This window comes from Polyodon spathula, chromosome 4 (genome assembly GCF_017654505.1).
Source record: "Polyodon spathula isolate WHYD16114869_AA chromosome 4, ASM1765450v1, whole genome shotgun sequence".
NCBI lineage: Eukaryota > Metazoa > Chordata > Actinopteri > Acipenseriformes > Polyodontidae > Polyodon > Polyodon spathula.
This window is the reverse complement of record NC_054537.1, coordinates 13,295,349-13,308,061: the sequence shown is the minus strand read 5'-3', so window position 1 is coordinate 13,308,061 and position 12,713 is coordinate 13,295,349. Positions and strand designations below refer to the sequence as shown.

Below are 12,713 nucleotides of genomic sequence, written 5' to 3'. Positions count from 1 at the left end.
TTTGAAATATGCACTTTAACCTTGCAGGAACATCCTGCAGTTTTGTTGTTTAGATCGTTAAAATTGACACACAGGTCTCAAAGACCCTGGGTCAGTTTACTAATTTTAAGTAATTTATTTTTTTTTTACACTAGTGCCAATAGGATACAAGACCTAGGAGTTGTCCATTTGTGGAAATCAGCACAACTGAAAGCAGTGGTGTTTGGCCTTTCACTTGTTGATTATGGGGTTTCATTGTCACAGGGCTATTTTTGATAATCTGCTGATCTGTTTCATGTCTGCTATACAGTATGTAACCCCAAGATGAAGAAAATATTTCTAAATTGATATAGGAATTCCTACATTATTTTTAGCATATAGTTTTAACGGGTTTAACCTAATTAACGTGTTAACCCTTGATCACCAAGTCCTAGTTAATAAGGTAGTTATAATTAATGTTTAATAGATTCTTCACAGCAAGAACTCCAATATATTCATGTTTGTTTCATTAAATCATATCAACTTTAATTTAAATCCAGTTGATGGCTGATCAGTAAAGCAGAGGCCTTACCAGTTCTGTAATGGAACAGTAGTCAAAAAGGTCCCCTTTATTTTTTTTCTTCACTATCCAACAACCCTAACACTGTTGATCATTAGTCACTCAATAGACGAGAATTCAATTTTTAAATAGTCTTGCATTAAAACAAACACAATATATTAGAATTTAATGCTGGGTAGATTTGATTTCCAGGTATTCATTACTTAATTACCTTTACGTGGAGCCAATTGTATTGTTTACTGCAAAAACAGTCTATTAAAAACTATTTAAAAAGCTGCATTGAAACAACACTTTCGAATGTGTTGTGGTTCTTGATATTAAGATACTAGCCTATGTGTTGGTTTGTGTATAGCTACTTGCTTCTGGTAAAATGACATTGGTACCTTATGAATGTACCTTTTGCATCTGGAACAGTTGAATATATTGACAATTGATTCAAAACATGTTTATGCGTTAAAGCACAGTTCAAAGTTGACTTGCTCATTTCATTTTGGTTGATACACATTTTCATTGCCTTTTGCAATTACAACCATTCCCCTTGTTAGCATCTTATCTGCTGAAGATACGGGCCTTCACAACTCACAGTTTCTGATGTCTATTAGTGTGAAGTCAGCAAAGTGGGATTTTTTCCAGCTTTCTCTTTGTGCCACAGTAAAGTGCCTTGTACTGACCTTGGCTTTTTAAATATCTATTTTCACAGACCACAATTTGCATTATAATCTTGGATTCCGTAACTAAAGTAACATCAGGTAATCCAAGATTAGCACTAATCAGGTTCTGTGAAACCAGCCAAAAATTAATAACAGAAAATAAGCGTACAAGCCAAGACCTGAACTACATACGCAGAACACAGAATGTATTTAATGTATTAACATCTGGTAATGCCTTCAGGAAATGTGAGTAGTGAATTCACTTTCTAGACAGGAACACAAATGACTAAATCGGTAAGAGGATTTAAAAAAACATATTACTGTATTTTGAAAATACCGCCCTCATAACTGATATTATACCATCTCTTTTCTTGTAAACCACCTTGTTTGAAATGAATTTAATCCAAATGACAGTTCAGCTTTAGGCAAGCAGCACTGTGGAATTGGGATTGCATATGTAACACTGTAGTTTTGGTACAGCTACAGCGCACTGTAAATTTGAGAAGTGATTTTACTATCCTAGACACCATACACCCGCTGTTGCCTCTTAACTGTCAGGCCATACAGGATACTCCATCAAGCATGTGATCCCAGTAATAAATGCCTGGGACTTTTTTAATAATAGTACTAACCCCCTCTTACTGGTGTAATATAAAACTTAAATTACATTTTAATTGTGTTGATTTTGCACTAAAGAATGAGATCCATTTCAATGTGATAAAAAAGAATAATCATAAGTTGCTGTTACAAAATGTATTCTAAATCTCAAACCCACTTTAACCACGATCTGGTTACAAAGTATGGAATTTTATAACCCTGTATAGCACTTTAATAAAAAAACATCTACCTTATTAATTGATAGGATATTGTGATGGTGGGGAAACACAGTTACATACTAGCACTTAATAAAGAAAGCTTGTGTTTGCTGATTTGTTTCCCTGTCATGGGATGTAAGTGTGTTTTTCACTGTTTTATGTACAGCATTTAAATTTTGACTGTTGACTGTTGACTTCTTCGATTTTGATTCTATACACAATAAAAAAAAAAAAAAAAACTGTACCAAAAACTGAGTTATTTGGAAAACCCTAAGCCGTTATCAGTTGTGCTACCAAAAGAGGCCATGTGGTCCTTTATGTCATGTTACCAGGACAGTCAACCAGGTGATGAAAAGGTGAAATTCATCTAGTAGATCTAGCATGACCTGCGGAGTGAGATGATTATGCCTTACCACCGCATCCTCTGGCATGCCAAAGTGACCCCGGGTTTGAATATGCAGGGTCTTCCCCGTGCTGCTTTCCTCCTGAAGGTTTTCCTGCCTGTCCTCAACAAGAACCAAGTGTCGCCACATCAGAAAGTGTACCACAGCAGCCATCATGAGGCTAATGACAGGTCTCTGAAGGTGTGTGCTTTTATACAGCTCTTAATTACTCGCTTCTACAATGGTTTGCACCTTGTAAGTGGAGGGGCAAAGTTTTTCAGGGGTCAGCGATTTTAGTATAATGTTTGCACCCGCTTAGTATTCCAGATCCCCACCCAATGCCTTGCTCTTTTCTTCATTTGAATACATTTCAATATCATTTAAATGGTTTGATGATGGCATGATAGCAGTAATATCTTTATATAGCACCTTTCATAGCGACTACCTTCACAAAGTGCTTTACAGAGGTAGGCTTTGAACGGTGCATTATATGCAGAGTCACTTATGAAGTGTACAACTAGTTTCTTCATGCTCACTGGACAACCACAACTTAGAAAAACATGTTAGGAAATATTGTTATTTTTGGGAAAAAAAAATAACAAGTTTACTGCACTGCGTTTACTTTTTTTTTACACAGCTGAAGAAGGGCTTACTGAAATCAAAAACATCTTTTAATCATTTAAACCTTTTGTGTACATGCAAAAAAAAAGGTTTCATCCTAGAGTCATGGTTGTGTGGTTAGTGAATGTATAGTAACCTACAGCTCAGTTTCCATCTTCTACTGGAATTGACTTGTTTATTTCCATCATCTGCAGATCAAGATCAAATCCACCAGAAATGGGACTCTGTCAGCCCCAGTTCGGCTGGCAGAACTCTTTCAATGTCACATTACACATTAACATACAAAAAAATGTTTCAAATGTGGTGAATACCTTCAGCTTATAAAACATTTTCACAGATTATTTGTATATAAATGTCACAGTAACCCCATGACGGCAGACAGATTAAAACAGCCATCTCTGCAAATAAAAGCTTTCACTGAGCCTCTGTTAAGGTACATTTGAAGGTAGAGCATTTTAAACACTTACTTTTGAAGAAAAAGAAAATTGGTTAAGGGTTTGAGACAGAGGTACATGGCCCTATTTACACAGCTTTAACTCGAATTTAAACAAGCAAGTTTGTTTTAAATTTGATATTCATGAAACGCTATTGTATAGTGTTGTTAAAGAAGTGAAAAAAAAGGGTCTATGCAAATGCACCTGCATTTTCTTCATTAAAAACATACTTTAAAAAACAACATTAAATCATTTGGAAAATACACTAACCTTTTGTGAATGGGGCACATTTTAGTTTTGTAGCCCAATATGCCAATGGAGTGTAGTTTGGAATTTAATAGATACTAAAAAAAAGTAGCTTGATGGTTTTTGTACTTTTTTTTTTTTTTTTTTACTTAACTATATTTTATATACAGTATGGTATAAAAAATTTAAAAAGGCATAGTAAATGCGTAATATAAGCACCCGGCCCTGTCTAGGACTGAGGTCCTTGTGGTACCTCTGAGTTGCCCTGATACCAAGGTACCAATGGGGATGGAGTATTTGAATGTTCAGACCAACCACTTACATATTTTAGAGGAGTCCCTGCTGGGAAAAGAGGCCTCACTCCGCTACCTGGATGCCCATGGAAATCCCATCTACTGTTTCTGCTCTACTACCTACTCAAAAACTGGTCTGTGAATAGCCTGGGAATCCAGGTGGGATTCATCTGCAGCTACGACTGTAGGAACCTACCACCACCTGCCCTCTTTTGGGAGTTTGACATCACAAAAAGTGTAAATGGCTCAACCCTCCCTCCTGGATCTATTTTGCCTTGCTTTTAGCTTTGCCTGGCTCAAGCAGTAGGCTATGATACAGTGTCCTTCTACGGTGCTTTTATCTCTTATCTGTTATTAATTTTTGGCTGGTTTCACAGAACCTGATTAGTGCTAATCTTGGATTACCTGATGTTACTTTAGTTACGGAATCCAAGATTATAATGCAAATTGTGGTCTGTGAAAATAGATATTTAAAAAGCCAAGGTCAGTACAAGGCACTTTACTGTGGCACAAAGAGAAAGCTGGAAAAAATCCCACTTTGCTGACTTCACACTAATAGACATCAGAAACTGTGAGTTGTGAAGGCCCGTATCTTCAGCAGATAAGATGCTAACGAGGGGAATGGTTGTAATTGCAAAAGGCAATGAAAATGTGTATCAACCAAAATGAAATGAGCAAGTCAACTTTGAACTGTGCTTTAACGCATAAACATGTTTTGAATCAATTGTCAATATATTAAACTGTTCCAGATGCAAAAGGTACATTCATAAGGTACCAATGTCATTTTACCAGAAGCAAGTAGCTATACACAAACCAACACATAGGCTAGTATCTTAATATCAAGAACCACAACACATTCGAAAGTGTTGTTTCAATGCAGCTTTTTAAATAGTTTTTAATAGACTGTTTTTGCAGTAAACAATACAATTTTGCCTTGCTTTTAGCTTTGCCTGGCTCAAGCAGTAGGCTATGATACAGTGTCCTTCTACGGTGCTTTTATCTCTTATAGCTCCAAGGATATGGCCTGGGTTGTTGATGAGCTGGTGCTCCATCTAGAAGGCCCTACAGGAGGGGGCTGTCCCGGGTCTGCTATCCTGGAGAACATTGAGCCATCTACAGCTCACATTGGACCCTTCGCATGAACAGCAGAGACTGTCTGTGGAGTGAGTGATGTGCCCTGAGGGTTCAGCTGGCTAGTGTGTGGCTCCTGTGTGAGCACAGTGACGTTCTCCTGCTGGTCTTCCTCTAAGAGATTCCTGCCCACCCTTTTTCCCCCTACATTCACCTACCTGTTGTGGCCTGAACACACAGAAGCCCTAAGGAAGGGGAAGATGGTGATAATAATGTGAAGCGAAGGATCTGGGGGACTAATTGCTGGGGTAGGAATAATATAGTCTCAATCCATCCGAGTTTTAGTGTATCCTAATAGTTATCATAACTAACCTGTGTGTAGTATATATTTCCATTAATTAAAATATTATGGAAATAGCCACAACTGTTGAGTGAAATGCATATCAAAAAAGCAATTTGTGTATTTCAAACTGCATTTTATATACTGCATCAGGCAAATGCTAAACTGCTTTGTTTTAACCACTATAGTTTATAGTTTATTATTTATATAGCGCCTTTCACACAGTGTCCCAAAGCGCTTTACACTACAATAAAATAAAAAACAAGAACACAGTATAACTGAACACAGAGTTCAGAAAAATTAGTAAGATTGATAAAAAGAGAGGAGTAAAATTACAATATTAATAGATTGATACATTAAATCATTATCCATATTAATGATATAGATCTTTTTCATGTATCCATTTTACTTCTTGTATTCAAACTTCTATCAGTTTCTACTTCAGACAATATACTGTACAGTATGTTAAATAACATAGAGCAGGTTAGTTCTTCCTGGGCCAGGAGGGGGCAATGTAACGGCGGTCTCTATACATATTTAAATACAACTGTGTAAAAAGGCTGCTAGCTTCATCACTGTCCTCACTGTAGGTTAGTGGAAATCTCAGCATGTATAAAGCAATAACCTCCTGATTATTGTTTTGAAGGATTTCTGAAGTTCTCATGGCCCTCTCAATCATGTCATTCAAACTGCTGACATGGAGCAAAACAAGTTGCATGTGCTTCAATTTCAAAACACACTGAACTGATAAAAAAAGGATTCAATTAATTACAAAAACAACGTATGTATTATTTACTGTTTAGCACTTAAATGGGAGTCACTATACCTCATATCTACGGTATTGTTAAAAATGCCTGCAGTTGCAGACATTTCAATATAGAGTAATACTTAAGGTCAGCTGTTCACCTAAGGATATTGTGGTTTTCTAATGGGAGTAGAAAAAACTTTACCTTAGAACAGCATAGTATATTCCATGTTTGCATGCTATCTTGCTTGGCAGTCTATGTGACTGACACAAATGTAAGCTATGCAGGCGCTGAAGCTCACCCCACCAAGTATTTTTCTGTCAGACCAAGTCTGTTGAAGATCATCCTCACCACTAGGGGGCAGTCTTTCTGTAGTTGAAGTCACTATTGCAAAGAGCCTTGAGTTGAATCTGGGGTTACCACCCGGAAGACGTTATATGTGAGGAAACGGGGACTGTAAAACGTGGTGTGTGTGAGTGTTTCGTTATATAACTTGACAACACGAATTTGTGTACTTAAGTTGCAGGGTTGGTAGAGAACGTTTACAGTTGGTGAGTATTGTTTTGTTTGCCAGCAATACTATAAGTTGTAATTAACTATTGACATGCCATGATTAAAAAAGGGATTACTACGTAGTAGCGAATCTCCTTTGCCATGTAGGTAAATTGTTTTTGTTTTCGGGGTTGTTGTTAATTGTTATTACAGGGCTCGATAGCACGAGGATATCTAAGTATATGCTAAATTAACAGATTTGTTTTTTACATTTTCAAAACGATTGCTGCCAGGTTTGATAAATACTGAAATGGTTTATTAATAATCATAATAATAATCATCATAATAGTAATAATTATAGTATTACCTTTTATACTATATGTTTTTTATATGATGGGAAATGGTGTGTTTTATTGACTATCTGATCTGTTATGAATGAAGAGGCAGACTGTTATAACGATGGAAGCTGTTTGATCAATGCAGGATAATAAAATCACTGGTGATACTGTTATCCGACAAATGTGAAGGTTAACGTCCCCCTGACGTTATACTCGGTTGTTGAATAAGACCTTGCAGCTATTTTCCTGTTATTTCCTAGGCTTGACGCCAGCGTCCAGTGCCCAATTTGTCTGAATTTAAAATGTAAATTTTATGACGAGTAAAAAAAAAAAGATAGAAATAACATTGTTGGTGGATCTTGTGTTGAGAACATGTTTTTTTCAAATGATCTGTGAGAGATGTATAATAAGTTCACAATTGTTTTTTATGAGGGTTGCCTTTTTGAGTTATAGTGGCAAGCCTTAGTAGGCAATAGGCCAATAAGCCACACTTTGCCCTATGACTATAATTAAAAAAAGAAAACACAAGTACGGTTTTGTATGTCTGTAAAGAACAAAAAACTAGCCTATGTTCATTTTTTTTTTTTTTTTTTTTATGCAACACACCAGCCTTTTACGCTCTTTGGAGAGGTCTACCGTAAGAAATGTGATTGAGGCCTAATTTCAGGATAACACATGACATACAACTTGACAGCTTTTGATATCAGTATTTGAAGTAATACCAAAGACTAAAGGTGTTATTGAGCAATGGAGGCAACGTTTGTTATGAATAACAATGCTGCCAGAATTTAAACTGTTAGTAAGTGCGGTGTTTGTTTTCTAGTGAATAGCCATCTACTACAATATACAAAATATTGTACACAAGACTGCATTTACTGAATTAGGTCACAATAATGCCAAGGCTGATCTCTTTGTATGTTAAAGAATTCAATAGTAAACAGCGCTTCACTTCAGTAACACATGATCCTTTTAATTTGCAGCCATGTCCTCTTACACCTGCATCAGCTGCCGGGTGGTGTTTGCTGATGGCGATATACAGCGTGCCCACTACAAGACAGACTGGCACCGGTACAACCTGAAACGCAAGGTGGCAGACATGCCCCCTGTCACGGCCGAAAACTTCCAGGAAAGGGTTATGGCGCAGCGAGCAGCAGTGGAGGTTCAGAGCCAGGGCACCAGCACCCAGTGTAGCACCTGCGCGAAGAGATTCTCCACGGCCAACGCCTTTGACAACCACATAAAGTCCCGGAGGCACCAGGACGCTGAGAAGAAGGCATCGCAGGCTGCCCAGAAGGAAGTGGAGAGACTGAATGAGAAGAACCTGGAGAAAGGGCTGGATCATGACACCGTGAATGCTGCCATCCAGCAGGCCATCAGGGCCCAACAGGCAGGTTCACCCAAGAGTAAGCCTGCTCAGGCATCAGGAGCTGCCAGCCAGAGCCAGCCCTCATCACAGGAAAAGAAACGTCCAGACAAGCCACCCAGGCTTCAGTGGTTTGAGGAACAGGCTAAGAAACTAGGGAAAGAGCACATTGAGGAGGGGGAGGAGGAGGCAGCCATGGAAGACGTCCCTGAAGAGGAAGGTAAGGGGTGCTTAAGGATTTTTTTTTTTTCCGGGACCCACTCCACAGTTTGAGCTACAACATCTAGGTGATACCCTGCTTAGGTTGTGCAGCCAGTTGGTGGATAATATATATATTTTAATCCAGTGACTGTTATATACATTTATGAAGGCATACTTCTGTATACCAGGGTTTTACATTGCTTATCCAATTCTGATCAGTCTTGCTTTGGACATTCTTTAGTACAAGTTATTCAGAGAACCAGAATCTGTGGATGTACTAAATAACCTTTATTCTTATGTCACATGTCATGGTGATGTGTGTGTCTTTTTTTTTTTTTTTTTTTTCCCCCTCCTGCACAGTACTAATGTCTCTGTTTGTATATACAGCTCTTGTATTACGTAGAATTTTAGGATTGAGATATGAGAGAACAGAATTTAGATTTACAAAAAGATATTGCAAAAGTCAACTAAAGCCATAAGTGGTACAGTATTTCGTGCTCAATTTCAGTGTCACATTTTTCAATTTGTCTGTTTATCATTAAGTATATGGAAAGCTACAAAGAGGTATGTTATTCAGTATTTTAATGTAACATTATTCATTAGGTTTCATTCAACTTTATGAAGCAAAATTAGTTGGATCTATAGGATAACAACACATTTGTCCATAACTGTACATCCTTGGCAGGGAATTTGTCACAAGGCAGAATTTGGATGTTCTAGTTCTAAACTTCAATGGTATTATCTCCGTTTTGCATTACAGATGTGTGGGAGGATTTGGAAGAAGATCCGGAAGATGAGGAAATGGAAGAGGAATCTGAGACAACACATTCAGAAGACACGCCTCCTGGTGTCATAGCAGTTACAGACTGTCTCTTCTGTTCCCATCACTCTCGCTCCCTCATGAAGAACCTGACCCACATGACCAAGGTCCACAGTTTCTTCATCCCTGATATAGAATTCCTGGTGGACCTAAGGGCTCTGCTCAGATATCTTGGTAAGTATCAAACCTGTTGAAGTTCTGATTTTAATGTATTGCTTTTTATTTCATGAATAGCACACACCTAATTTTGCAGACAGTGTCTTTACATTTAATAAGTTGAGCATTCTGTTTTAGAAGCTTAAACTAAACACATTACTCAGCTAGTAAAGTTCCTATTTTAAAAAGTGAACTTTCAGCACCCTTTCAAAACGACTCAAATAATTAGGAAAACTGATATTTAGAATAGTTTCACGCACTCTTTGTGTGACCAGTCACAAGTGTGTGAGACACCATTTTTTTCAACCGTTTTATGTCCTTAGCAAAATAAAATGCTTTTATCAGTCATTTACTTTCGACGTTCACGTGCGCGCACACACACACACTCACACTAGAAGTGACAAGTATGATCCTTTTGTTTATTTTTTTGTAGGAGAAAAAGTTGGAGTGGGAAATGTCTGCCTTTGGTGCAATGAGAAGGGTAGGTCATTCTATTCAACTGAGGCAGTTCAGGCTCACATGATTGACAAGAGCCACTGTAAACTGTTCACAGATGGAGATGCAGCTCTGGAATTTGCAGATTTCTTTGATTTCAGGTAAGAAAGGTCTTAAATACATTATTGTACAGAATTCATTGACATGGAATTGTAATACAGAATAAAAGGCAGAACATGAAATAAACATGTGCTTTGTCATTTCCAGCAGACCGTCTGGAAGTGTTCTTGAGTTCTTTTGTGTTGCCACTAACTTATTATGCGTCCTCCAAGTACTAATCTAAGTTTCTCTATTGCGTTCATACAGGAGTAGTTATCCTGACCAGAAAGAGGGAGGTGATGTTGAAATGCAGGATGAGGAATTGCCAGATGAAAATAATCTTGAATATGATGATGAAACATTGGAGCTGATCCTCCCATCAGGTAGGCATATACTGTAGTGGTCCTTGTGGAAACCCATGGGCACCTTCATTAGTGTCTTCTCTCTGTAGTTGGAGCTAGCATCTCGATGGTTCTGTATGATTTTGAAGACATTCCTCAAGAGACTGTGCTTGAAATGAACAGTGGAAGAATGTATGATTCTGCTGGTATCTAATGTTTGGTAACCACATCTGAACATATGGATCGGCCATTTAATAAATGACTTCTGCCATAGATTTTTTAAAAATAAAACAAAACCAAAAAAAAAAAGCCTTTTAGCCATGACTTCTAACAGCTCTGTGGGAGGAACTGCACAGCTTTTAATGGGAGAAAAGAACAAGCAGATGAGTGAGTTTTATGAGGTCGTGATTTATGCCATACAATTTCATGAGTTCACAATCCTGCATGTTGAGTCAATGTGTGACTAGTTATTTGTTTGTACCAGGGGCAAAAATTGGCCACCGCTCTCTGATGAGGTACTACAAGCAACGATTTGGTGTATCAAGAGTCGTAGCTGTTGCCGGCAACAGGAATGCAGTGGGCAGGGTATTACGCCAGTACAAAGCCTTGGGTTGGAGCAGTGATATGGGTAAGTGTGCTATTACTGTTACTTAGTGTGGATTGCTCAGTTTAGAAAATTGAAGCCTGGTCCCAAGGCGTTGATCAGGATTGAGAGAAGAGATTATACAATGTTTTAACAAAAAAATTTAAAAAATTAAATACTTGAAATTCAATCTGCTATTCCCCTTTTAATGGTGAACTGGCTATTCTAAATAGAGATCAATTGTAAACAAAATAACTTTTGGGCATAATATTTGGAGTTTGTATGTGAAGAGTAAAAACTTTTAAATGGATTTCCCCCCTCAGCTAAAGATGCATCGCTGTCAAGGCAAAGAGACATGCAGTACGTTCAGAGGATGAAGTCCAAGTGGATGTTGAAGACTGGAGTGAGCAATAACTCCACCAAACAGATGCACTTCAGAGCACAAGTCAGATTCTAAGCTTGCGACTCGCACTGAAACAAAGTGCATGCAAGTTGCACATATGCAGACTAATAAGTCAGTGAAAATGATGCTAATGATGACAGTGTTTGTGACAAGTTCTACAGATCAATAATGCAGTTTGTCTTTTGAAAGTACATAACTGTTTTATTGTAAATTCTAAATGATGGGAAAAAAAGTTGTACAGAATAGTTGTGGGTTACAATTTATTATATGTCTAATACTTGTAATTAAGGAAACAGTGTTAAAATTAAAGGGTTGAATACCAAATAAACTACTTTAAAGGCAAAGCTCCCTTTGTATATAATCAAATGGGGTGTGGGGTGGGGTGAGGGGTGGAATGGGAGGAAATACCCATTAATATAAAGTATGTATTTGGCAGTTTAGCAGCCTGTGGCCATGTAATATTAGACATCTCAGACTCTGCAATGTCAGCTAAGATATTGAATCCACAAAAAATATATTTTCATGCCTATTGCCAAGTAGTTGGCCTTAAAAATGTATAAGTAGAGTACAAGGTGGCTTCATTGAACGTGGAACTGCATCTAATGCAATATACTGTATGTATTCTTGATTTAAACTGGCAAGGTCTGGACTGTAATAGAGAGATGGCAGAACCTCCTATGCCATGTTCTGAAAGGCAAGACTCGTCAAGTGGGCAGCATGTGGTAGTGCATTGTAACAGCCATCAGATCTGGGTGTGTGGATGTGAGGATCTGCAGGGAGGTGTATTGAAAACACTATTCTGTTGCCATCCAGCCGCTTGTACAAACAATGGGACAAGTGTAGTCAGAAAGAAGAGTGCATTGAGAATTACATATTTTCTCAATGTATTTTTAATTCCTTTCTTACTTCAGCAGATGAATGCAGTGTTTACACAGTGATCCATTAATTCCTACCAGTTCATTCTTTAATACCAAACATTATTATCTTACACTGAACAAAAATATAAAGGCAACATGTAAAGTGTTGGTCCCATGTTTCATGAGCTGAAATAAAAGATCCCAGAAATTTTCCATATGCACAAAAAGCTTATTTCTCTCAAATGTTGTGCATAAATTTGATTACATCCCTGTTAGTGAGCATTTCTACTTTGACAAGATAATCCATCCACCTGACAGGTATGGCATATCAAGAAGCTGATTAAACAGCATGATCATTACACAGGTGCACCTTGTGCTGGGGACAATAAAAGGCCACTCTAAAATGTGCAGTTTTGTCACACAACACAATGCCACAGATGTCTCAAGTTTTGAGGGAGCGTGCAATTGGCATGCTGACTGCAGGAATG

The 12,713-nt window shown here is 37.8% G+C and overlaps 1 protein-coding gene across 4 annotated transcripts; it reads left to right on the top strand.

Moving 5' to 3' along the window:
- Positions 1-5,049: 5,049 nt before the first annotated feature.
- On the top strand, positions 5,050-12,425 carry LOC121314200 (zinc finger protein 622-like). 4 transcript variants are annotated; one of them, XM_041247219.1, is made up of 7 exons: positions 5,050-5,359; positions 7,948-8,550; positions 9,292-9,525; positions 9,941-10,103; positions 10,309-10,424; positions 10,867-11,010; positions 11,289-12,425. In XM_041247219.1, the coding sequence occupies exons 2-7, from the start codon at positions 7,950-7,952 to the stop codon at positions 11,420-11,422; spliced, it is 1,392 nt and encodes a 463-aa protein (XP_041103153.1). In that variant the 5' UTR covers positions 5,050-5,359; positions 7,948-7,949; the 3' UTR covers positions 11,423-12,425. The 4 variants fall into 4 exon arrangements, with proteins under 4 accessions (XP_041103153.1, XP_041103152.1, XP_041103150.1 ...); XM_041247218.1 differs by lacking the exon at positions 5,050-5,359 and adding an exon at positions 6,547-6,609; XM_041247216.1 differs by lacking the exon at positions 5,050-5,359 and adding an exon at positions 6,557-6,688.
- The last annotated feature ends 288 nt before the right edge of the window (positions 12,426-12,713 follow it).

Coding starts and splice junctions, on each gene's coding strand:
- LOC121314200 (XM_041247219.1), top strand. CDS start 7,950: ATGTCCTCTTACACCTGCATCAGCTGCCGGGTGGTGTTTGCTGATGGC. Junction 9,526..9,940: donor GGCTCTGCTCAGATATCTTG/GTAAGTATCAAA, acceptor ATTTTTTTGTAG/GAGAAAAAGTTGGAGTGGGA. Junction 10,425..10,866: donor GGAGCTGATCCTCCCATCAG/GTAGGCATATAC, acceptor TGTTTGTACCAG/GGGCAAAAATTGGCCACCGC.